This window comes from Microchirus variegatus (genome assembly GCF_963457635.1).
Source record: "Microchirus variegatus genome assembly, chromosome: 7".
Taxonomy (NCBI): domain Eukaryota; kingdom Metazoa; phylum Chordata; class Actinopteri; order Pleuronectiformes; family Soleidae; genus Microchirus; species Microchirus variegatus.
The window spans coordinates 3,779,743-3,803,821 of record NC_139808.1 but is presented as its reverse complement, the minus strand read 5'-3'; the positions used below and the strand labels follow the sequence as shown (position 1 = coordinate 3,803,821).

The 24,079-nt window shown below is 41.7% G+C and overlaps 1 protein-coding gene across 4 annotated transcripts in view; it reads right to left on the bottom strand.

Moving 5' to 3' along the window:
* kcnab2a (potassium voltage-gated channel subfamily A regulatory beta subunit 2a) overlaps window positions 1-24,079 on the bottom strand; it is a gene marked incomplete at its 5' end in the record, with an annotated part of 88,326 nt that overhangs the window by 61,625 nt on the left and 2,622 nt on the right. The window contains one exon of one of the 4 annotated variants that reach the window (XM_083892274.1): window positions 18,491-18,729. The exons of 2 other annotated variants lie outside the window; for them this stretch is intronic. In XM_083892274.1, coding sequence (XP_083748400.1) covers window positions 18,491-18,714 — 224 coding nt within the window. Of the gene's footprint in view, window positions 1-4,058; window positions 4,271-18,490; window positions 18,730-24,079 lie in introns of those variants that run through there. One more of the 4 variants, XM_083892275.1, reaches the window with a different exon arrangement.

The window sequence follows — 24,079 nt, the reverse complement described above, 5'->3', positions numbered from 1 at the left end:
ATAGTTACGTAAGCAGCGGTTCTTCTGAACAACCGATCATCCTGCTCCGGGCACTAGTCCGGGCACATCCGGTTGCGTACATTGAACAGCAGAAGAAGAATAACGTCCGTTGTGGAGGTGTTTCACGAGCAACAGTGTCTTCTGACTCTGGGTCTGACTCCGGTTTAAAGTCATTAAAGGGACTGCGGCGGGGAGTCGTGACAAAACTTTTTTTAAACACTGTTAAAACAATGTTTTGATAATGAGGAGCAGTGCATCCGCCGTTCCAGAGAAGGGCGCTGCGCTTCTGAGAACGGATGTGCTGGATAGTACTGGCCAATCACAAGACTCTGTCTTCTGGGGGTGAAAGTTCACTCACGGCAGCTGACAGCAGTTAGCATTTGGAAAAGCCATCATTATTGCCATCATATATAACATGTATCCACTGGACACGTAAATCCTCTGAGGCTGGAAGTTTGTGTAGAACTCTGTGCTGCACTGTGCAGCCAAGAACTGAACACTTTGCAGACTTCCGCTCTTTCGGATACTATTGCCCTCGCCTGCACTCTTGCGTTTTTTAGGGACAAAGCGGAGCTCCGCGAAACAACAATTCAAGGAATGTCTTATTGTGACGTAGCAATGTCAAAGTCAGCATCGCATGTTTTATCTCCTGTACTTAGACTGAGGAGGACCACAAAAACATGAGTGTTTTCACTTTGCCTACTCATAGGGCCTCCAGAGTCCCAAATATAAGTATTTACATGATTAAAACGTTGATTTTGCATTATATGTCCCCTTGAGGGTGGACTCACAAATGATAACTCAGAGAAATTGGTATTTTATGAAGCGTCTCCTGTCTCAGTCAGTGCTGTGGTGGGATTTAAATGTCATCCACTTGCACAACAACGCCAGTAGCTATTTACTGGGACCGTGACTTACGGTCAACTCTGGACCCTCAAGAAATGTGAGGATTCCGACTCAAAGTCTGGACTGCGGCAGGTTATGTGTAGATTTATATCCCGGAGGAGGTTAGTGCTCTGAATTACACGGCCTCTGCAGCAAAGAATGCCTTCTGCAGCGGAAACAAAGTGCAGCAACGACCAAAAGCATATTTGAATTTAGTGCGCACAAAGCTCAACTGAAAAGTGATATATTCCTCGCCTCGGTCATACTATGCAGCAGTTTGTTTTATACAACTAAGCCCAAAAAATGCAACTCAGTCCCGAGAGAAACTTCCCCAAGTTTGATCGCTTCAGTAAAAAGCTGAGCTCAGATTGAAAAGCAGGTTCTCTGACACAGGAACGACTCCCCACCCCATAAGGCCTCGCCAGTCTCAGATATCCTTCCACTCCCTGAGAGCGACTACTTTACATAATCATAAGCCATTTTGTGTGCATCATTAATTCAGTCCTGACTGAAGCCATTTAATCATTCCCCTGGAGGTGGTGCGGAGCTCTTATATCCGAGCTTGATGATTTTAAACCGTCCAGCCATGCAGACCAAGGATCAAATTTCGGAACAGCTCACTTCTCTGCGTCGAGGCGGCGCGCTAAAGCTGCTGCAATCCCCTCCACACCTTGAAAAGAACGTTCACTTTGATGCTTTTCCTTGGGTCTCGTGGATAAAGTGACTTCAAACGGGGAAAATGCCACCTTGCCTGCGGATGTACTCTGACGGTCGTGATTGAATCTCGACGCTGCCATTCAAGGGGAAGAGATGGAGAGAACTGTATGCAAATGAGGACAGACTCGACGTTGAGCCGCTTTTCTGCAGCGTGGATAATCGCACAAAGTTTTGTGTGGTGGTTAAGACACCTTTAACAGTATTCTTCCGGAGCACGGCTGCAAAAGGAACATCCTCAGCTCTCGAAAGGATACAAATGGAACGATCAAAGTGAATTAAACGGAAGGGAAACAAACCTTGGGCTCGTGGATGATAAGAGAAATATGTTCCTGTTAGAGGGGGCTTGCAAGATTCACATCCAAAGAGGCAAATTTGACTGACATGACAGATTATTCCAGCCTGATTTTCCTCTTGGGCATAGTGCCTTCACCAGAATTAACGTTAGCACTCTTCTCCTTCCCTTCCTCTGTCATCCAGTTTCTTAAAGCACTCTGTTCATTCTCTCAGTCCGCAAACACGAGAGCCCGAGACTTGCATGTAAACAGTTATGCAGTAAGGCAGCTGCATATAGAGAGAGCTGCATTACCTTCAGTTTACATCACACAGGCCTGAGTCACACGCATACACACACACACACACACAGCCTTATGTATTTTAGTCTACACAACAGAAGAGAAGCACACGAACAGACGCTCATTCACTCATTCAATATAATTAGCCTCAATAATAACAGTGTGGCCTGCCGCTAGCAAATCACATGCAACTCTTTAGTCAACAATCGACATACCACTAATTACAGCCCATCACACACACACACCCACAAACAATTAATAAAAGAAATCTCCTTTGAGAGAATGTCACATGTAATGGGTTCTTCTATTGTGAAAAAAACCCATATATATACCTGAGTCCAAAGGCCATGTTCAATTATATTATTCATCTGTCAATTATTTTCCGAATTAATTGATTAATCGTTTGCTCCATGAAATGTCAGAAAATGTTAAAAAATTGTTGATCCTGTAAATGACGGTGTTCTCAAATGTCTTGTTTTGTCCACAAACCAAAACAATTCAGTTTAAATGATTTCTTAGTTATGCGGAGCAAAGAAACAAAGAAAATGTTCACATTTAAGAAGCTGAAACAATCAGAATTCTTGTTTTAATCATGAAAAAAGCTTCAAACCGATTAATCGATAGGCAAAATAGTTGCCAATTCATTTAGTAATCGAATAATCGATTCATCGATGAATCGTTTCAGCTCTAGAACCAATAGCATCTTCCTTGAAGCCTTGGTGCGACTGCTACTCAAACCATGAAACGATGTAAGGACTACTACAAATGTACTTTAACCGTGTAGCTGTAAATATATTGAAATGGTTGCAGGTTGTGACAGACCGTGATTCATGCATATATATATATATATATATATATACATGCAGCTTTGTGCCGAAAGCTCATCTTCCAGAATGAATATTTCATGTCAAGCGATTGTTATGATCAGTGGAGTTGACAGATGGGGAAAATACACTGACTGCAGGTTATTACTGCCTATTAGCCCCCGACAGACTGAACGGCGGCGGTGACGCAAAGCAGACGCATCGCATTAATCGGCAGCTTGCTGCACATCACAAACGTTACCACCTTACCACGCACACAAACTAATATGTTCACTGATACTGTCAACAGATTAGCTATTTTCCGCGTGACTGTCCAATTTGCCATTTTTACTCCTCTACTCACAGCTTCTGCTTCTGCTTCAAAGATATCCCACTTCATACGTGTTCTTGAGGATTTTTTTTTTTTTCCTCCAGCCCCTGTACAAAAGACTGAATAATTTGAATAATTCACCACACATTGGATTGAGCGAGATGGAGGCAGAAGATCTGCTAAAGGGACTGAAAGAAGAAGCAGAATCACAACCACAACCAATAATATGGTAGATAAATGTTGGGTTTCCACGCTCAAACGGGGCGATATAGTTTCCCCTTAAATAAAATATACGACTTTTAATGGATGCCGACAGAATGAAACCAACACAGTGGTAAACATTACCGTCAAACTAAAATTGGTTATCGACGGAGTGCGAAGGAGTGGGATAAATATTGCACTGCAGCATCAAATCAGAACACGAAAACGCTTTGGGTTCTCTGACGGAGTCAATATTCAAATATTAGCATCTAAAAAAAATGTGGCTTTGCTTAAATGACTGGAGAAAAAGTTGAATATTTCTGCTTTTATAAAATTAAATTAAATCGCAGACAAAGACTAATGTGTATAGTTTAAAGGAAAGGGTGGTGAATATTGTGAAGCCCTTTTATTAAACGTAATTGATTTGTCATTAATCTGAAGACAGGTATCCTAAAACTATACTACCAGAGTCGTCCAATCCTCTACTTTATTTCCTTTTAGGGCCATATTTATGTTTGCCACAGTTAACAGTTTCTCCACTTGCCCTACCTATACTTCATGCCCGTCCTCATGCTTTGCTCGCTGGATGACGGCACGCTCTGGACCGAGAGCTGTCCCAGACTGCGAGCCACCATCGCCACGGCTCTGAACTTGCTGCGAGTGCCCGTGTTGGGGCTGTTTGCGTTCTGTCGGTTCAAGCGGTCCTCTGTGTTCCGACTCACTCCCCCGCGATGGTCCGTGCACACCAGTGACACCTGCATCTTGATTTTTGTTGTTGTTGTTGTTGTTGTTGTTGTTTTAGTCCAAGTGGCCGATACTCCTTAGAGGAAGCAAAGTCCGAGTGTGACACTCTTCAGTCTGGAGGATGCAATCAACTTGAATCCAGTCTCGAAGGCTGCATGTGGTCTGTGCAGATCAGAAAGTATTCACACACTGAAGGGACTGCTGATCAGGTGAAAACAAAAACCTCCTCTATAGGACATCAAAATCCAAGCACAACATTGCAGCGTCCCTGCCTCCGCTGGCGTAAAAAAAAAAAAAAAATCAATTTCAAATCAGTGCAGACTTCACAGAACGTAAAATGCTCTTCCAGCACAATAAAAAAAAATCAAATTCTTCTACAAACCAGAGTTTGTGTTGAGGGATTGTGTTGAGTTTTTCCTCGATTCGTCCGTGTGTCCTCCTCCTCCTCCTCCTCCTCTCGGTTTATCTATTAGTTGCAGTCTGATCAGAAGCTGACAAGCAGATTTAGCCTCGCAATTTCCTTTAAAGCTGAGCTCCGTGCGAGAGATAACACCTCTCGCTGCCACGCTTTTAAGAGTGGAAACGCAAAGATCCAGACGAAAGGATGGAGGGAACGAAACATGACAAACAGTTCCAGGACCAGTTTTCATCCACCGCTCAAAAAGCCCACTACCTTCAATAATCCACCAAAAATACTACTGCATACTGTTACCAAGGGGGCGACATCATATTCACTTCCCTGCTCTGACTGCTGCCTGGATTAAAGTTACATCTGTATGCCTTGTGCTCGCCATAAAGCAGCGTGGTGCACACAGGCGAGATGGGAGGGGGGAGAGAGAGAGAGAGAGAGAGAGAGAGAGAGAGAGAGAGAGAGCGAGGGAGGGAGGGAGGAGAGAGAGACAATGTGGTGGGAGGGATATGAAAAGAATCTATGAGCAGAGCAATTTAGAGCCACAGAGCAAAGCATTGAAATCTGTTGCTTTTATAGCAGCGATCCTAAAAAAAAAAGAAGAAAAAAAAAGGATATTGCATATTTTGTGTTCCTCTTTATCCATCTGTTAACCCCGCAGATAGATTTAAGACAGTTTAATGAAAGGAAAGAAGGAGGCGGCCACATGCTCAGTGGCACGTGGGTCTGCCCAACTGCCCATGAATTATTCATTATGTAACTTTATCTGCGACAATGTTATGTCAAAGGCAGGGATGTGACTTGTGTCTTTGCGTATATATAAATCCATGTTATTAAATGTCATTATTTTATGTAATTAAAGGGACACTGTGTAGTATTTATGGGTTTATATAACTCAAAATCCACTTTTTTATACATATTATGTGCTCCTGCATTGTCTAGTCGCTGTATAATATTTTTTGTTTAATTTTTTTCGTAGTGTTTCAAAAAGTCATTTAAAATAACATGGTCTCGGGCCGCGGTTGCATTGCCACTGTTCTACCGGAGCCTGTAAGGACAAACGCGAGAGAACAAATCAAGCGTTGCTTTACTTGTAGCGGAAGTCCCGCCTCCACTCTCTCCGCTTCGTCGGCTACGGCCGCGGTAGCTCCGCCCTCTCCCTCGCCTCACGAACCTCATCTGCCGACACGGAGAAAGACGACGAGGACGACATTTGACCGGCTGAGGACACCGTAGCGCTCAGGGAAGGGAGGGGGTGAGCAGAGGAGCAGGTCTTTGTTGTAAATTTCAGCCTCTCCTCTTGACGGCACTATAAACTACTCACTTCACCTTTAAAAGGAAATTATTGTTATTTTTAAACAATGCAAAGTCAGCAAATTCAGTTGACAAAATGATATGCTCAAAACTTCAGTATATCATCTATTCAATCAGGTTTTATTATAGCTGACAGGTAAGAGTTAATAGAATAGAAACGTGGCTGCAGGGTGAAAGTAAACACCGCGATAATTGGACTCAATGCAACGATGACTATGGATTGATGAGACATTAGATGAGACACCCGCTCCCAGTAATATAATACTGAAGCTTATCTAAGTGGACCAGCCAGAGCGCCAAGGAGATAATTAAAAGAGATGCCATCAGGAACATACATGTATAGTCAAGAAGAAGCGACCTCCATCAGTGGAATCCGGCATACAGGCTGTTGCTAACTGACAACCCTATTCTTGGAGCTATATGACCTTTTGGTCTCCTGGACTTAAATAGAGCCCCGAGGGGGGAAAAGGTGGTTTAATTCGACTGAAATCGGATTTAAATCTCACACCGTGTGCAGAGAGCGAGAGGCGCGAGGGTGCGACTTCTTGTGACAAAGACAGAGCGAGGAGTTTGGAAGGGATGCGCGTGTGCATCAATCTCTACAGCTCCGGCGGACGAAACGGGGGGAAAGATCGATGGGCTCGTGTCAACTTTGCAGAGTTATGTCCTGACGTTGGGTCAGACGGAGGGGAACAGATTTGGGGATGATGCCATTCCCTCGACCATCTGCTCATCTTGACAGAGTCTCTCCGCGACAGGGTCCGCGGTCCGAAGAGCACGCATTTGCACTTCCACTGCTGTGGAAACATGATGCCACAATTTCACGCCCCCTATACTGCGGGGGGGGGGGGGGGGGGGCGTCTTCACAGAAATCCAACAGGAAACATGTCAACAACATCAAGCCTTGGCCCACGTCTAATACAAATCAAGTCCTGACATTAAGACAATCGATTAATAAATTATTTGTCAACAACTTCAATTTCTGATTGTTTTAGATTCTTAAATGTGAATATTTTCTTTGTTTCTTTGCTCAAGAAAAAATAATTAATTTCAACAGAATCATTTTGGTTTGTGGACAAAGCAAGACATTTGAGAACATCGTCATTTCCAGGTTTGACAAACACCATTTTATGGACCAAAGGATTCATCGAGAAAATAATCGCTAGTTGCTGCTCTAGTGGCATTATTAAAAACATATACAGCATATTGTCAACCTGCCACGCCTTTCCGTGTCTTCTGAAACCGCACGACGACTGATATCTTGTCATTATATCTCCTTTGTTTATCCTTGATTTACTGTATCAGCGTCTGAAAATCTACACATTTATTGACTAATGCGCAATGCAAGGAACAGTAATCAATACAGGCGCGCATCATCTGACTGACTTACCGTCCATCACCAAAAGCAATCAATACAACAGCCTTTTATTTTTTTTAACACATTGCTGTCATTTCTGATCTCTACCACCATCAAATGCAAACCCCAATGTCTCCTCATAAACGTACTGTGAAAATGTCTAAAACAAAAAGTATGCAACATATTCACTGATGCCTTGTGGTTGATAAATAAACTAGGTGCTATGAACCACAACAGAAATAAATATTTTCGATCCAATAACCGATGCCTGTCACATTTTACGACGATGCTCTCAGCAGGCACACATCTGCCCTTTTCTGCAGATTGACAGCGTGACTTTCATTCTCTTTGACTGTATCGAGACCAAAAGGACCAGATAAATAGAAAAACATGATCATTAGAGATGACGGACGTTTGAAATGTGGTTCTGTTCAAGAAAAGCAAACAAGAAAACCTCAATGCAGTGAGCACGCCTGTCAGGGTGTGCAGCTATTGTTGTCGGCAACAAAGATGATTTGTAAGACACGTTACCTCTCTTTTGTTAGAACCCTGTGACGTTGTTCTACATTGGCCCCTTTCCCCTCCCCATTCAAAACATAACCTGCATTGTATTTTCCGTGTGCCACTCTTTCTTCATTTACTACCACTGTGCTCGTGTCTCTAAAAAGGACATTTTAACACTGCAGAGGAGTAAGAGGAGAAAGCGCCTGCCGGTCTGCCGCAGTCAAGGTCATTCTGAAGCGAACACACACACACTTGTACAAGGTTTTCTTTTCTCGACGCAATTACTGAACGAACACTGGCCTAAACTGAAAGCTGCTTTGTGACATTTCATTAGCGTCTGCTGGAGCAAAACTGGAAATAACACCTATTCATCAGTAGTCACGAGGAAAAACACATTCATAAAAGGGATCCAACAAAAACTCTGATCTTTACATAATGCACTACTGTGCCACTGGTAAATTACTGATAAGCTCTATTGTGTTTGGGTTGCACTGAGTCAAGGCAATGCACAACTGTTCTTTTATGATAAAAAGCAATTTGTGCGTCAATTCAGGATGAAATAACTGAACAATACCGGAGAACCACATCCTACCACCTCCCCATTGTTAGTGTTGGAGACGACGGTTGTCAGGTAGCTGTGCTGTGCTATTACAAATAAAAAGGATATAAATCCATGCCTTCCCACACCGCACATAAACACAATGTCCCCCCTCCTTGCTTTGATTAAGTGCCTGATTCATGGTTATCCAAAAAAGAAATCTACTGAGCTGCTGAAATCCCTCTTAGACACTCCATCAGTGTGAGTGAAGGCAGAGCACTGATAGGGCCCTGCTTTTCATTCAACATGTGGGGGAGGACGAGGAGAAGAATGCTATACATACACAGCCCATGTGGTTTGTTTTTCACTGATCGTGACCACAACGGGACTATGGTCATAACACTAATAACACACATACACACAATAATTGGTCTTCTTCTGCACCTCCATCCAGCCCTGATCAGAAAGAGGCTTTGGCAATCAATGGTGCCATACCGTAATGAAGCCTCCAGAGTCTGTTTTTCCAAGTTGTGCAGGAGTTTTTACCTCAGACAAGTGACCTCTTTAAACTACAGCCCACATACAGCAGCCAGGGGAAGACGACTACTGTGATCGACTGAGCGTTAGAAACTGGTCTGATCGCCGAGGTGCTCTGTGCGGAGTACAGTGATGAGCGGTGATCCTTCACCACAACGGCAGCATTAGCTCTAAAAATAGGCGCGGGCTCTCTGAATCACTTCTGCACAGTGGGCCCAGACAAAACACAAAGAATGCCTTTAGCAACTAAAAAGGACTCCCAAATTTGACTGTCACCACAATGAGCATCTGATGTGGTCTTTCACTAATTTGTTCTCAGGGGCAGTGCCTCCATTGAGCTGTTGCTGGCAAATGAACTGGCATGATCTCTCCCAAGTTAAGTGCAGCAAAACACTGGCTTTTCCCGCAGCCCTCTGTGGGGACTGCAACAGCTATCCTCTGAAAAGAAGCCCTTTGAAATGTGCTCTTAAACACGAGCATTACATCTTAAAGCCAAGTGATTCAAGCTCGGTAAACAGAAACTAACTCCTACACTCATGAATAATACTTCACACATAGTCAAGCTACTTAATTCCTAGTTTAAATTCTACTTCGTCTTCATCCGCACACCTTCAAAAAAAAACGTGTCAGTGGCCTCATGCCAGGACATGGTCATTTGCAAGTGTGGCGTACACCTACACCAAGAGAATGACCGCAGTTGTATCATGTGTTACTGTCGACCAGCTGTTAAATAGAGGTTTAAGTTCCACTTAGTGAAGGTTTAATTAAACAGCGCTGGTGAGGATTTGACTAACCCAGTGAAAAGGAAATGCTGGGAGAGAAAGGGGAATAAGTGTGTGTCTGTGAGTGGGTGAAGCCTCAGCTTAGGAGACTTAATGGAAAATGATGTGAGGTCAGACAGACTGACAGCCCTGATTGACAGATGTGGTAATGCCTCTCTAGCAGCTAAATGAATCCTGAAGCTGTGTCTAAACAGTTGTAACGGCAGACAGTTTCATCAATGTAATGAGGATGTAATCAACCTAAGCAAAAATATCCAACATAATTGTTCTTTTTCTGTTATTTAAAAAAAAAAAAAAAAAGTTGATGACTGATATTGTTGTGGAAACTCTCTGCTGGTGAAGAATGAAATCTACACACGAGTGGTCGAAGCTGAAGAAAGACCCAGAGCGTGGCAAGACCTACACTTTTATACCTGCAGACCACCCCTTTCAGATCCCTTTGTCTGTTGAAGGGGTCTGCCCCTCCAGGCCGTGCTTTCACACCCCCTTTTGTCTACTGCAGGTATCAGGGCTGACTCCTACTGAGGTATCCTGTGGATGTTGTAGTTGGGAGCAAGTTGAGTCTAGACATCCATCCACAGACGTTTGAATCCACAAAAGGACCTGGTATCTTGCATTAGAAAAGGCGCTAGGCTCTGAGACAAAGAAATTGAATTTGCCATTTCAATATCAAGTGAGTCACTGGAGATTTGTAAGAGTTATACTACAAATACTAATAAAGTAGACATAGGGTTAGGTTAAAGCTCTTTTTTTAGAGATTCAGGGATTTCCTTTTGCAAACGAAGAGTGAAGAAAGGGACACGGGTCACATCTGTGAGCGGCGTGTGCTGCTCCACTTCCTAATTCTCCAGTGAACACGGCAGATTCCCTGCAGATAACAGGGCTCAGGAGGAGTCGTCGTTGATGCCGTCCCTGCTGACAAATCTAACCGAGCTGGAGAGCTGAGGCATTACAAAACGCAGAGGAGCTGGGGGAACTCCTGCTCTGTAATACAAAGTCATAATGATGCCTTAAGGATTCAGCGAGAGTATAAGTGAAAAATGTGTTGACCGTTACAAATCAGCAGTGATTTAACACCCATGTTGGGATTTCACTATCACAGCTTGTTAAGCAAGAGTCCCGGTGAGTACACTCGCTAATGTGAAGTAACAGAGAGTGAGTGGAGAAAGCAGAGTAATGTCCTTTTTTTTTGACGCTAGATCTTCCCGCCTGCCTGTGTGCATTTGTCATACCTGAGGGAATCTTCACACTGGGGCAGAAACACTCCCAACTGCCCGTATACTGCAGTGGGCAGCTTGGAATCCTGTGTCCAGATATTTATTTTACATTTAAAGGTACAATATGTAGTATTTATGGGTTTATATAACCCAAAATCCACTTTTTTATATTATGTGCTCCTGCATTGTCTAGTCGCTGTATAATAGTTTTTGCTTCATTTTCGTAGTGTTTCAAAAAGTCATGTAAAGTAACATGAGCGCGGAGCGCGGTTGCATAGCCACCGTTAGCAGCGAGACGCCATGTTTCTGCCGGAGCCTGTAAGGACAAACGCGAGAGACCAAAACAAGCGTCTCTTTACTTGTAGCGGAAGTCCCGCCTCCTCTCTCTCCGCTTCGTCTGCTACGGTCGCGGTAGCTCCGCCCTCTCCCTCGCCTCACGAACCTCATCTGCTGACACGGAGAAAGACGACGAGGACGACATTTGACCAGCTGCGGATACCGTAGCGCTCAGGGAAGGGAGGGGGTGAGCAGAGCAGCAGGTCTTTTTTGTAAATTTCAGCCTCTCCTCTAGATGGCACTATAAACTACTTATTTCCCCTTTAACATTTATTTTATCCATAAAAAACTCTGTATTTTAAAAGCAACGGAATGTTGAATCACCATGCACAAGGGGTGAATGAAAGGGACTGTGCTTTGTTTTCACAAAAGCAGCTCCTTAGCAACTGGCAAGATGCTGATCAAGTTGAGTGCAAACCTATTTTGTGCAAGGCTAATGTAAGCTCGTGTAATACTTGTACACAAATAAAATAGCATATTCATGCATAGTTTGCAATAATACGGTGTATAATTTAATTCTCACACACTAAAATTAAAACTAGTACAGTCCATGTACCACCTTTCAATAACATCCACTCAAAAATATATAACACAATACAGTGTGATAGAGGACACTATAGTGGAAAAACAGTTGACTGAACACACAGATTGGTCTTAATCCTTTGTTAACAGTGACCAGAAGCCAGTCCACGGCTCTGGGTGGCCAAGAATGCATGTTTACAATGACTGACCCGTGGTTTATAGCAAACACTATTCAAGCTTAATCTTTTAATGGAGCCGTCACACAAGCACTTAATAAAAAAAAAAAAGGTTAAACCAAAAGGTTATGAAACAGAATGTTCCTCTTCTTATCTCAGCTGCTGCTGATTCTGTGATCCTGAATTGCCAACCACATTTGGAGCATATTGAAACAATGCAGCCAGCCTAGCGCCATTAGTAAATCCTTTCATTTAAGTATTCGGAGAGATGTAGCACCAATCTTTTTTTTCCTTTTGGGTCCCGCCTGACGTCAGACTACACCGACACGAAGACCAAATATGCTAACAAAGACAAAGTGTGAAATAAAAACGTCACATGGATGAATGCTGCCCAGACCACAGCAACACACAAAGTTTAAATGTGTATAAAGTACTCGCACGTTCTGCAAGACCATCCAACATATATTTCTTTTCTTTGTCATTTATCGTGAAAGTATCGTCAGACACAACAAAACAACACAAAGCAGGATAATTCTGACTATCCTTTATGATCTGTTGTTTCACGAGGGAGAGACGGCAATAGACGTGAGCCGAAGAGAACTTATAAACAAACTAAAAACTCACATGCCGCTCAGAGATGGAACTTGACAGTTCCGGAAATGCACGCCGAATGTTGTTAAGTAACAACATTTATGGGATGTGAAGTGACAACAACACAGCTCTAAAGCCCGAGTGTCTAAAAGGCTGAGGACAGCGGAGCGAGCCTCCTACTTCCTGTCACTACTGCGTATTCAAAGCCGCTAGAGCAATCAGCCTGCAGCTTCCAGTGACGCAACACATATATATATATACAGATTAAGTCCAAAACAAAGCAAAACACATGCATGAAAGTTCACATGATTAATTATGCCAACACCTTTCAACTACTCCCATTTAAATTAGGGAATCAATCATTTGTCATCAACTGAAAAAGAATCAAATAAAACACAGACTTTCCTGGACATAATCACCATTATCATCCAGGAATTTTTTATGATTTTTATGGTATTTATTATATTCAAGAAACTGCATCAATCAAAATAAAACCAAAAGCAAGGTGTGAGAAGCCTACACCGCCCTGGCTATGCTTCTCAATGGATATCAGTAAAAACTAAGATAATACGGCCAAGTGTACAGGAAATTCACAAATTAGTGAAATCTTTTATTGTAATTTATTGGGACAATGACATTTCAGGCATATAATAATTGTCAATTTTAAAAGGTAATACGACAACCGGGTAACATGGTGGAGAAGTGGCTAATAACCCGGCCTGAACGAGGGTTCACGCATGTAGAGTTTGCACGTTCTCCCCCGTGTGTGCGTGGGTTTCTCAGGCTTCTCCGGTTTCCTCCTACAGTGGCATGCATGCAAAGGTGGATAACAAGATACCCTAAATTGACCATAGGTGTGAATAGGAGTGTGAATGGCTGCGCGTCTATATACGTTTGCCCTTCGATGGACTGGCGACCTGTCCAGGTTCGACTCTGCCTTTCAGGATTGCCTCCCTTCTCGTGACCCTCGTGTGAAGGATAAAGCAGTACATAACAACTTAATGAAGAGATTTTTTTTTTGTCTATGTCCACACTCCATCACTGACTAGAACATCTTGACAAGCTATCACAGCTAGTGCGAGCTCAGAGAGGAACAGGAGAGGTCTCCACTCGGAAACCAAATCCACATCGTTGCAAATACAGTAAGACGAAGATCGACACCTCCTCCGGTGATAGAGATTAAGACCGGCCATTTCAGCAGCTTTCACAGGAGCAGTAAGATGACTCTGCTAAAGATAAACTAACACATGATGAACAGGTTAGGGCTGCAGCGCGTTCGTCTGTGTCCAGCTGCAGCTGGAGATCCGAGTCTGTGGCTAAATTTAGCTCATAAATCGGGGATTGCCTGAGGTAAAACATCACAGTTGCCTCGGCTGAAACGCTGAGATTTAAGAAAAAAAAACATACAAATTAATTTAGAGTGGTTCACTGAAGATTCATGTCCTCACCAAATGTTTTTTTAAGTGTGCATGAGCGAGAAATCAGAGCGACACTGGCAAATAGACAACAGTAATCTGCATAATGCAGCCCCTGGCCAAGTGGAAAGGGAGCAGAGAGTTGGTAGTTCAAATCCCTGCCCAGTCAAAAGGTTTGGGTACCCCTGAGCAAAGGTAGCCAACACCCATTGGTCCGTGGGCCTGGATGCTTAGAGGATGGGTTAAATGCAGAGAGATAAATGCTAAGGCAACGCTAAATAGACACTGATAAACAAGAAGAGTTAATAGAGTAAGAGTTACACACACACTGTGTTCAGTGAATGAGTCATGGCAGCGAATGCAGAGGGAAGTCCACTATTTGGAATGGGTGTTTCCTCACATTCGCTTGGTTTGCTAATGTGGAACTCTGGCATCATCTAGTGGAGATCAGTTGGTATTAACAGAGAAATACCCAAAGGATGAGCAAAGGTGTTATTGTAATGTTATAAATGACTGAATTTCTGATGGATTTATTGACTCTACTATGCTTTGGTTTTGTATTGTTGGCCATGAATCATATGTAATGATTCATGGCCAACATGAATCATTACATGTAGCAGGGTAAGCCTTAATAAATCTAAACTTTTTCTAGAGCTGAAACGATTAATCGATGAATCTATTATTAATCGATTACTAAATTAATCGCCAACTATTTTGATAATCGATTAATCGGTTTGGAGCTTTTTTCATGATTAAAACAAGATTTCTGATTGTTTTAGCTTCTTAAATGTGAATATTTTCTTAGTCTTTGCTCCACATAACAAAGAAATCATTAAAACTGAATCATTTTGGTTTGTGGACAAAACAAAACATTCAAGAACATCGTCATTTCCAGGTTTGACAAACACTGATCAATGTTTTTTTTTACATTTTCTGACATTTTATGGACCAACCGATTAATCGAGAAAATAATCGATTACAAAATAATCGTTAGTTGCAGCTCTAACTATTTCCCATAATATCACTAAATTGACAAGCTTTTTCACCACTAAATCGTTTTCACTAATCGGCAAATAAACTAGGAATACAACTAGGGCTGGACAACATATCGATATCACAACTATATCATGAAATGGGACAAGATATTGTCTTCGACTTCGGATATCGTCCTATCGTGATAAGGTATCTGTGATGACTTTTCCTGCTTTGAAAGGCTGGTTGCATTGATAGAGAGTTAAAAGGAGATACATGAAGTAAAGGTTATGGTCAAACATATCTTCACATGTAACCTATGAATGCCTGAGTGGAGGTCATTATCATGTCCATTAGTGTTAAGTCACTCCAGAAATCCATATTTTCCCAGCCATCCACCATATACTGTAGCACTAATAGGAGACGCGAGGCTTCCTGTTTGCCTCAGACAACTCAAGTTGACTCCTTGACCAGCTGGACAATGACACTGGGGAATGTTCTCCTGGACACTAATGGACCTGCTCACTGGAGATGTTTAGTTTCAACTAAAGCTGAAGCTTTTTTTGAAACAAGATTTCTGATTGTTTCAGCTTCTTAAATGGGAATATTTTTCTTTGTTTCTTTGCTCCACATAAAGAAATTCCTTTAAACTGAACACTAACATTTTACGGACCAAAGGATTACTCGATTATGAAAATAATCAATAGTTGCGGCTCTAGTTTCAACCGTAAAATGTTGTCATCATTTACTTCAAGTTGCACAATATTTACAATCTTGAATTCTGTCAATGACAAAAGTTTTTCTAGGTTGAAGTGTAGCTTAGGTCCAACTTCACTGACTGGTGTTTCAGTTCATTGAGTTGCAGTCAATACAGTAATGTCCATTTAAAGGTGGGAGTACCATGGTTAAAAAAAAAAACCCTTGCATATCAGAAGTTATGTGTGGATATGTCTTTCTAATCTAATCTAAAATCACAGTTTTAATAATTTCTTTGTCAAATGGAGCAATGAAACAACAATATATTCACATTTAAAACACAAATCAGAAAGCTTGTTATAATAATTGAAAAAAAAAAATATTGCTTAAAGGTCACATAGAGTGGTCCTGTTGCACATAAATGTTAGTTATGGAGGTCTACTTACATATATTAACTTGTTTTTATGGTCAAAAACCTCCTAGTTGCTGTAAACTAGCCGATAGAAATCCTCTTTTCTGACGCTGTTTTTCTACTGCGAGATTTCAGAGTGGACTTTCACCCCCAGAAGACAGAGTCTTGTGACTGGCCAGTACTATCCAGCACATCTGTTCTCAGAAGCGCAGCGCCCCCCTCTGGAACGGCGGATGCACTGCTCCTCATTATCAAAACATTGTTTTAACAGTGTTTAAAAATAGCTTCTTTTACGACTCCCCGCCGCAGTCCCTTTTATGACTTTAAACCGGAGTCAGACCCAGAGTCAGAAGACACTGTTGCTCGTGAAACACCTCCACAACGGACGTTATTCTTCTTCTGCGGTTGAATGTACATAACCGGATGTGCCCGGACTACCGCCCTGGAGCAGGACGATCGGTTGTTCAGGAGAACCGCTGCTTACGTAACTATTACGGGATTTTCAGTGATCTCGTTGAGCCCCTAGATTACAATAAAACGTTCTCAGCAGTGGCTGAACTGTTTGTTTTCGAACCGTCAGGCTTCATCAACAAGGTAATGATGCAGATACACACCAAAAAAAACAGCGATAATAGGAACTTACGGTCTAGTTACGCTTTAACAATTGGTAAACTGAACGATCGGATGCAGCCCTATACTGATAGATTATGGGGGAGACTACAATATCATCTTCTACAATAGCTTCTATAATTAAGTTTGTTGGAAAAGGGCGGTATCACTGTAAAGATTACTTACACTGTATGTGTGTATGTGGAAATGCCAGCCTCCCTCCCTCCCATGACCACGCACCTGAAATAATGATGAGTTGGAGTCGGACGTTGCATTTACTTGCTGACCCAATTGCCGCACTAATTACAGTATTGCAGGCGATCACAGTACAAGAAACGGCGGATCCTTGCCAGGATTTCCTCTGCCAGATGAGTTACTGCTCCTGTGGTAAACCAACACCAATGCTCGAATCCAAGACCACAAAGAACGAACGGTGCGTTCAATCGCGCTTGGATTTGATATATTTATCAAATACCACCAGGTTTGGAAGTAAAGAGAAAACACATGCTCTTTGCAATAATTAACTCTTTCGACACGCACGCTCACAGAGCCGCACTCGGGCCTGTCGCGGGCAACTTGACTGAGCTTTGCTCACAGCGGTGATACACAACACTGTCGAGAGACCCCCAGATAATATGGTAACAGCAGTTAGCCACAGCACCGTTCTGGTCACTGGTCTCAGACCAAAAAAACAACAGCAGCCATGCCTGGATGTGACTTCAGCTATCCATGTCAACGAGGGATAACGGAACAGGACACAGTAACCACAACAACAGCCGGTCAGCCCGGCTGCACTGGCTCTGAACCATCAGTCCATAAAATGACCTGAGCAAAATATTCTAAACTTGCATCACATGCATAACTCGAGTCTTGGATTATAAGTTTTAAACAAAACTTTACCTCATAGAACATTTTTGGCACAGTATCCATACAGGTGTATCTCAATAAATTATAATATAGTGGAAAAGTTCATTTATTTCAGTAAGCCAACTCAAATAGTGAAACCCTGTTTTATACAAATTCAATACACACACAAACTGAAGTAGTTTAAGTATTTGGTTCATTTAAATGATGACTTTGGCTCAAATTTAACAACAACACAACCCTCATTTTTTGAGATGCTGAATTTGGGGTTTTTATTCGAGTTGAATTACTGAAATAAATGAACTTTTCCACGATATTCTAATTTATTGAGATGCACCTGGGCATAACATTGTGCACCAGTGCGGCTATGACTTCTGAAATCTTAAAGCATTGATGAATTTGACGAAGTTTGACATTTTAAGTTATTAATTTTGCTTATCAAACAAAACATTTTCCAAAACATAAAGGAATTTTAATCCATTCACACATGTTTTTTTTCCCCCCAGATTCACTCGTCACACACACTTTCTCCTCTAATATTGTATGTTATTGACATCTTCCAGATCTATGAGGCGGTGGTTTGTCCTGCACTGTAAACAGGAGAGGACAGCCTGAGAAGGACGACTACATACGACCAAGGGGACAAGAGAAGAAAAGTCTGAGGTAGATTTTAAGGGGCCAGGTAACTCCTTGTGGAGCAGTCTGTCCTTTCCATGTAGATGAGCAAATATGTCACCGACCTAGATGATGAAAATAAAACCTGAGCCCCGGCACCTTGAGTGACCAGAGGATAGAGTAAGACTGTGATGACATTAAGAAAGCCAGCCAAAACACAATAAAACAAAATCACAATACAAAAGCAGTGACACGCACATCTTTCATGTGTGATCACCTTCCACCACAGAGCTAATCCCACCGGCTGATTTCCAGCAAACCACCACCGTTTGAGTCTCTGAGTCCACGCCAAGCGTTTGCCTCTCTCTTACCTGTACTTCATTCCTGTCTGATAGGACACACACTCCTCCAGGGCCAGTCCATTCATCTTCAGGAAGTCTTCCATGTTCTTAATCTGAGCGGCAACCCTCTGCTCCCGCAGTCTCTGCAGCTCGGCATGGTCGGTGGGCCTGGCCGGCGGCTGATTCAGCCCCTGGTCCGAGTGGTAGCGGTTAATGCCGCTCCGGATGCTCTCGCTGTACGACATGGAAAGCATCTTGCCGCTGCCACTGCTGCTGCTCTTACGAACACCGCTGCCTGGCGCTGGAGGTTTGGGTATCTGCAGGTTTTCAGGAGGACAATAACTGGACTTTCGCCTGCCAGGAGGCCCCTGGGGGCCACTCGCGTACCCCCCGGCAAACATGCCCCCCCCTTAGTCTCCTCCACCTCCTCCTCCTCCTCCTCCTCTTGAGATGCTGAGGCGACCCGTGCAGGTGAAGAATAAAGTAGGGACACTAACAGCGCAAGGATCTGACAGGGCACAGCCACCTCCTCAAATAGCAACTGCTACCATCAAAAAAACAACAAAAAAAAACAGCTCTCCTACTTGGGGCAGTGCGTGGCCATGCATCCTGTAACCAGAGTCGTGCTGCAACATAGTGCCGCACCACCCTCCTCGACAGGTACACAATGGCAGGGTTACACTGAGAGGGAGCATTCAGGTGACTGGCTGGTGATTAAGGAGCAGCACTTAACAAGGACACATTCAAAGAGGAGGGAGGAGGCATTCACACATGCACAAAGCAACAGGAGGAGGAACAATCACTTAGGGCTTTTTTAATCAAGATAAAAGAACCTTTAAATCACTAAATATTGTAAATTATTAAAATAAAATGTCCTAATTATATATCAGGTTTTGCTCCTTGTGGAAACCAGTTATGTAGTGGTTTTAAATTAAGTTATTAAGCAAAGAAACATTTCCCGAAATCTAAGGGCTAAACATACAGTAGCAGTAGTATGTATATTTTATTAATATGTACAGTATACTGTACACCTCTCTTAAAAATTATATCATGGTTTAATTAAGACCAGACTGGAACAAAAAAAAGCACAGGGACAAACTTTCTGATAGCAGTCCATATAATCCAAGTGTTTCCCATAAAAAATGGGCATAAAAATGTAGGAAATAACCCTGAAATAATTGTAGGATTTAAGTTCTATTATATGCAATTATCTATCTTCACCTTACAAAATATTTTAGTTTCAAACACTAACTCTTACTTCATTGAACGCACACTTTTTTGGTCGTATTATTGGATTGTTTCATAATGAATCCACAAAGAGTGTTGTTCTGAACTAGTTCAGTGGAGGGCAGCACTGTGCCACTTCCATCACCACTACAAGAATGCAGCCAAATGCCAAATATGCTTGGAAGCACTGAACACAGCGTATAATCCATGTAAGGACAGAACACAATATTAAAACTGCTATTTTACATTATACATTGTTATATTTAACATGAAGGCCAAATGAATGTCATCAAAATACACATAGTACTTTTCAAATTATTTTTATGAAAAAAAAAAGAAAAACATTAAGTTTATTAAATCTTTCTTTTACATAAAGAATAGTAAATAAATAGAAATATATAAAAAAAAACTAAATGACAGTATCTCTATCTCTTTCTTGTAGTTATGTGTATATATTTTTTATTTTTAACCAAATTAGCCATCAAATATTAGCACAAGACATAATAAGGAGTTTCTGGCCAGACAGATTAGATCAATCTGAAATGACTCATAGTGATGTTTAAACCATCATTTTAATTATTGCCATTCAAACCGTTGAGTTTGGGTGACTGTAAACTCACAATTAACGTCTGATCCATATTGATCTTGTATAAAAAAAAAATGTTGACAAATGCAACACTTGAACGGCGCTTCCGTCATCTCTCCAACAACAGCTCACAGAGCAGACACAGTATCGACACCAAGCCTTTAAAAACTAAGACGTTTAAGTCATAAAAGTCTAATAAATCATCTAATAAAACCTATATTGATTTATAGACAGATGTAAATAACGCCAAGGGCGGAAAAATTCCAATATGGAACAAAGAATTTGTCCGAGTCGCTGATGAAATCACAATACGACGCGACCGCGCGTCTCTCTTTCTCAAAAATTCCCTTTCGCTTTCAACTAAAACATCTGGTTTTCTTTGCATAGAGACGAGAAGATGTAAATAAAGAAGGAGACCTCAGGCTAGGCAGCATGCACACACACACACACACACACACCTCAACACTGCCATTCCCTCACACACACACACACACACAAAAACAAACATACTCTCTCATCACAAACTCACCCGGTTTCTTGGGGGTCGGCTCATGAGCAGGATTGCGGGGGTGCCGGTCTGCTCTTATAAACACACACTGCAGACAGTGATGGAGCGGATCCACCCAAACTGGGAGTGTCTTACTAGGAAACGTCTAAACCAATTAGTGAATAAGAGAGTGCATCTCTTCCCTCCCCTCACCGCTTGGACCGTACTCTCTCTATCCTCACAACCGACACCTCTCCCCCCCCTCCCTCCCTCCCTCCCTCCCTATGAGATCTCATGGTAGAAATCCATTTATGTCATTTAGCGGGGCCTGTCTTGTTTCTGCTAACCGCAGCAAATAATATCAGCCCTGAATTATTCACCAAAGCTTTTGCGCTAAAAGCCTCTGATTGTTGTTCCACAGGAAAGAATGCTAAGAGCTGGACAGTAATGAGGGTCTGAGTGTGCACGTGAAACACACACACACACACACACACACACAGGCAGATGTATAGTGTACTGTACTGTACTGGAGTGTACGTATGCACACAGATAAAAGAAAGAAAAAAAAACTACTAGGCATGTTCAAGAACTCTTTATCCACTGATGAAAACCACTCTCTGTTGAAGCCTGCAGCACATCAGCATCAGTGTGTTCAGGTCAAGGTCAGAATCAGAGGAGCTCGCATGGAAATGAATCAAAAACACACGTCGGCTTGAATAAGCCACCGTTTCTGTATTTTCACGAAAGTCAAGATTGCCAAAAATAAAATAATGGACACGTAAAATCTGTAAATATATACGATTACAATACAAGTCAGTGGGAAACGATTCAATCAATTTATCGATTGCTGGCTAAGATTATGTTCCCTTTTGAAATATTATTAATAATACATGTGTGTTAAAAAGTAATACATCTAATGATTTGATATTACAGTATATTTGATCATGTACAATACAGGTATTAGTATTTTTATTATCACACCGTTAATGTCATTATCAGTTAAACTACTATGTCAGTACTTCTTGGTTCATGTCTCTTTGTAGAAATTGTATTTATTATTTTCTGGCCTAAGGGCATTTTATCATCGTATTTGAATCTAATTATTTTATAGTAGCACTCGTTACAAAAGTTACTTTTACACTTATAACACTGGGTTTGCAGCGTTGAATCCAAAAATGACATCCATTTTTCCTCAATCAGGTCAGGTTTTTATGCTAATTTGATTTTGAAGAATCAGATTTTCTGACTAAATTGATGAAATTTTTGTGACATTACACCACATTTAATACCAAAATAAGCACGGTAAGCACGCTTTATGAAACTTGTGACTAGATTCCTGTTAGAAACAATGGTGTATTCACTGACCGCAGATGTAGCAGAATACGTCAAGACTTATTTTTGCAAGATCTTCTAGTCGAAGCCCTCACTTGTAATATATATAAAAAAAAACAATAAGTCATAAGTTGGCACATGCAAAATCTTCAGAATTTGCTTATTGCAAGAAATATAAAATAATTTTGCATCATATGACGTGAAAATACATGCAAACAAAAACGTCAAAAACAAATAGCTTTGTTCAGAAAGTTGATCTGGTTGAGCAAAACCAATGTGATTTTTGGATTCAGCACATCAAAATTAAACTATATCGGCTACAAAAAACTTAATACATTTGGTGTTGACCAGTGTAATAACATAGGCAGACATGAATGGGGTTCAATATATATCACTGTATACCTGCAACACCTGCGATCAATCCAACATATTTATGTAAAGATATTTACTTCTTATACGTGATCTATTTTCTTGCTAATGCAGACACATGCAGGAGACACTGTGGTCCAGACGATGACCCCGACTGTCAGAAAAGTACTTAGTTCCCCTGAAAACTGTAAAAAGGTTTAACGGTGGCTATTGGCCAGACCCCGGAAATACGTTACTAAAAGCATTCTTAGTGCAGATTCATAAAAGCTAACAAAATGTGCACCGGGACTGTCTGAGACATAATTACAAATAGTATGGATCTCCAAAAAAATATATTCTTTCATCAAAATGTGCATAACATAAAGTCACTGGTCACTGCTTTGGGTGCACCCACTTCCTCAAATTTAAACCCAGCATCAGAATGGTTCAATAAGGTAAGTTAAATGACTGAAGGGGTATCATCTACTGGGATTTTCACACACACTTTTCTGAGGTTTACAAGGAATGATCGTGAAAAGGGAAATTATTCAGTGAGCTGAAACAGCCTTGTTAATGCCAGAGGTTGGAGGGCTGGTTTGAAATGATCAAAATGCAATAATAACTCATATAAACCACTCATTATAACCAAGGTATGCAGGATCCTGAGCTCTGAACGCACGATATATAAAAACCTAACCTACAGCAGAAGACCACAATGACCAATACTAAAGTGGCCAGTGAGTGTCAATATATTGATCACTACGATGGTAAAAAGAGATAAAACTTGGATTCCATCACAAGGAATACAATGTCTAGGTCCGCCAGTCCATAAAGTTTGCAGCATTACACTTTGTATACGTTGTGATCACTTAAAAAAAAGGAGAACATTTCCTTCCCAGCATCAGTGTGCGACTGTCAGAGTGATGGACATGCAGGGATAAGGGGCTTAATTGATCCTCTGTACAAAGGCCGGGGGAGCAGCTCGTGGGACGGTTTGTGCTTTAAAAGGACAGAAATGTGCACGACGCCAAGATGAAAAATCCAATCGTGAGCTCATTACGAGGGCCGATCCACATCGTCAGGAGTTTTTAGAACTAGATCAGCAAAATAAGTCTCTGATATAAGACCATAAAACATGATACTACTCTAAAGCTGCAGAAACACTGACCACCTTAAAGCACACCACCACCACCACCACCACCACCACAGGAGTGAGCAGCAGCTGCATTAGAGCGTGATCACATACTGGCTGTAACAAGACAGATCATGTGGGGGAAAAAAAAGACTAAGAGGTAAAGAAAAAAAAAACAGATGTTGCCCAAAATTATGAACACGGGAAATCTTTCTGCTTAATCATGACAATGAAAAGACGGTCAGGAAATTGCAAGTATGGTCAAAAATCACACGATGTCTCAAGTTTCACTGCTAAAAAGTGAGGAAGAGGGGAAAAAAAATTTAAAAACACAGACAGTTAGTGTTGATTCGAAGGTTTCGTGAGCAACCTTGCAGCAAAATCCATCACCGGGCCTCTCAGGTTTAAGCTGCATAGTGCACTGCCAGCTAAATACTGGATGATAAGTGTTATCTGCGCTGCAGAGGTTTAATGGACGTATGGTTTTGAATGACAGAGCAGAGAGCC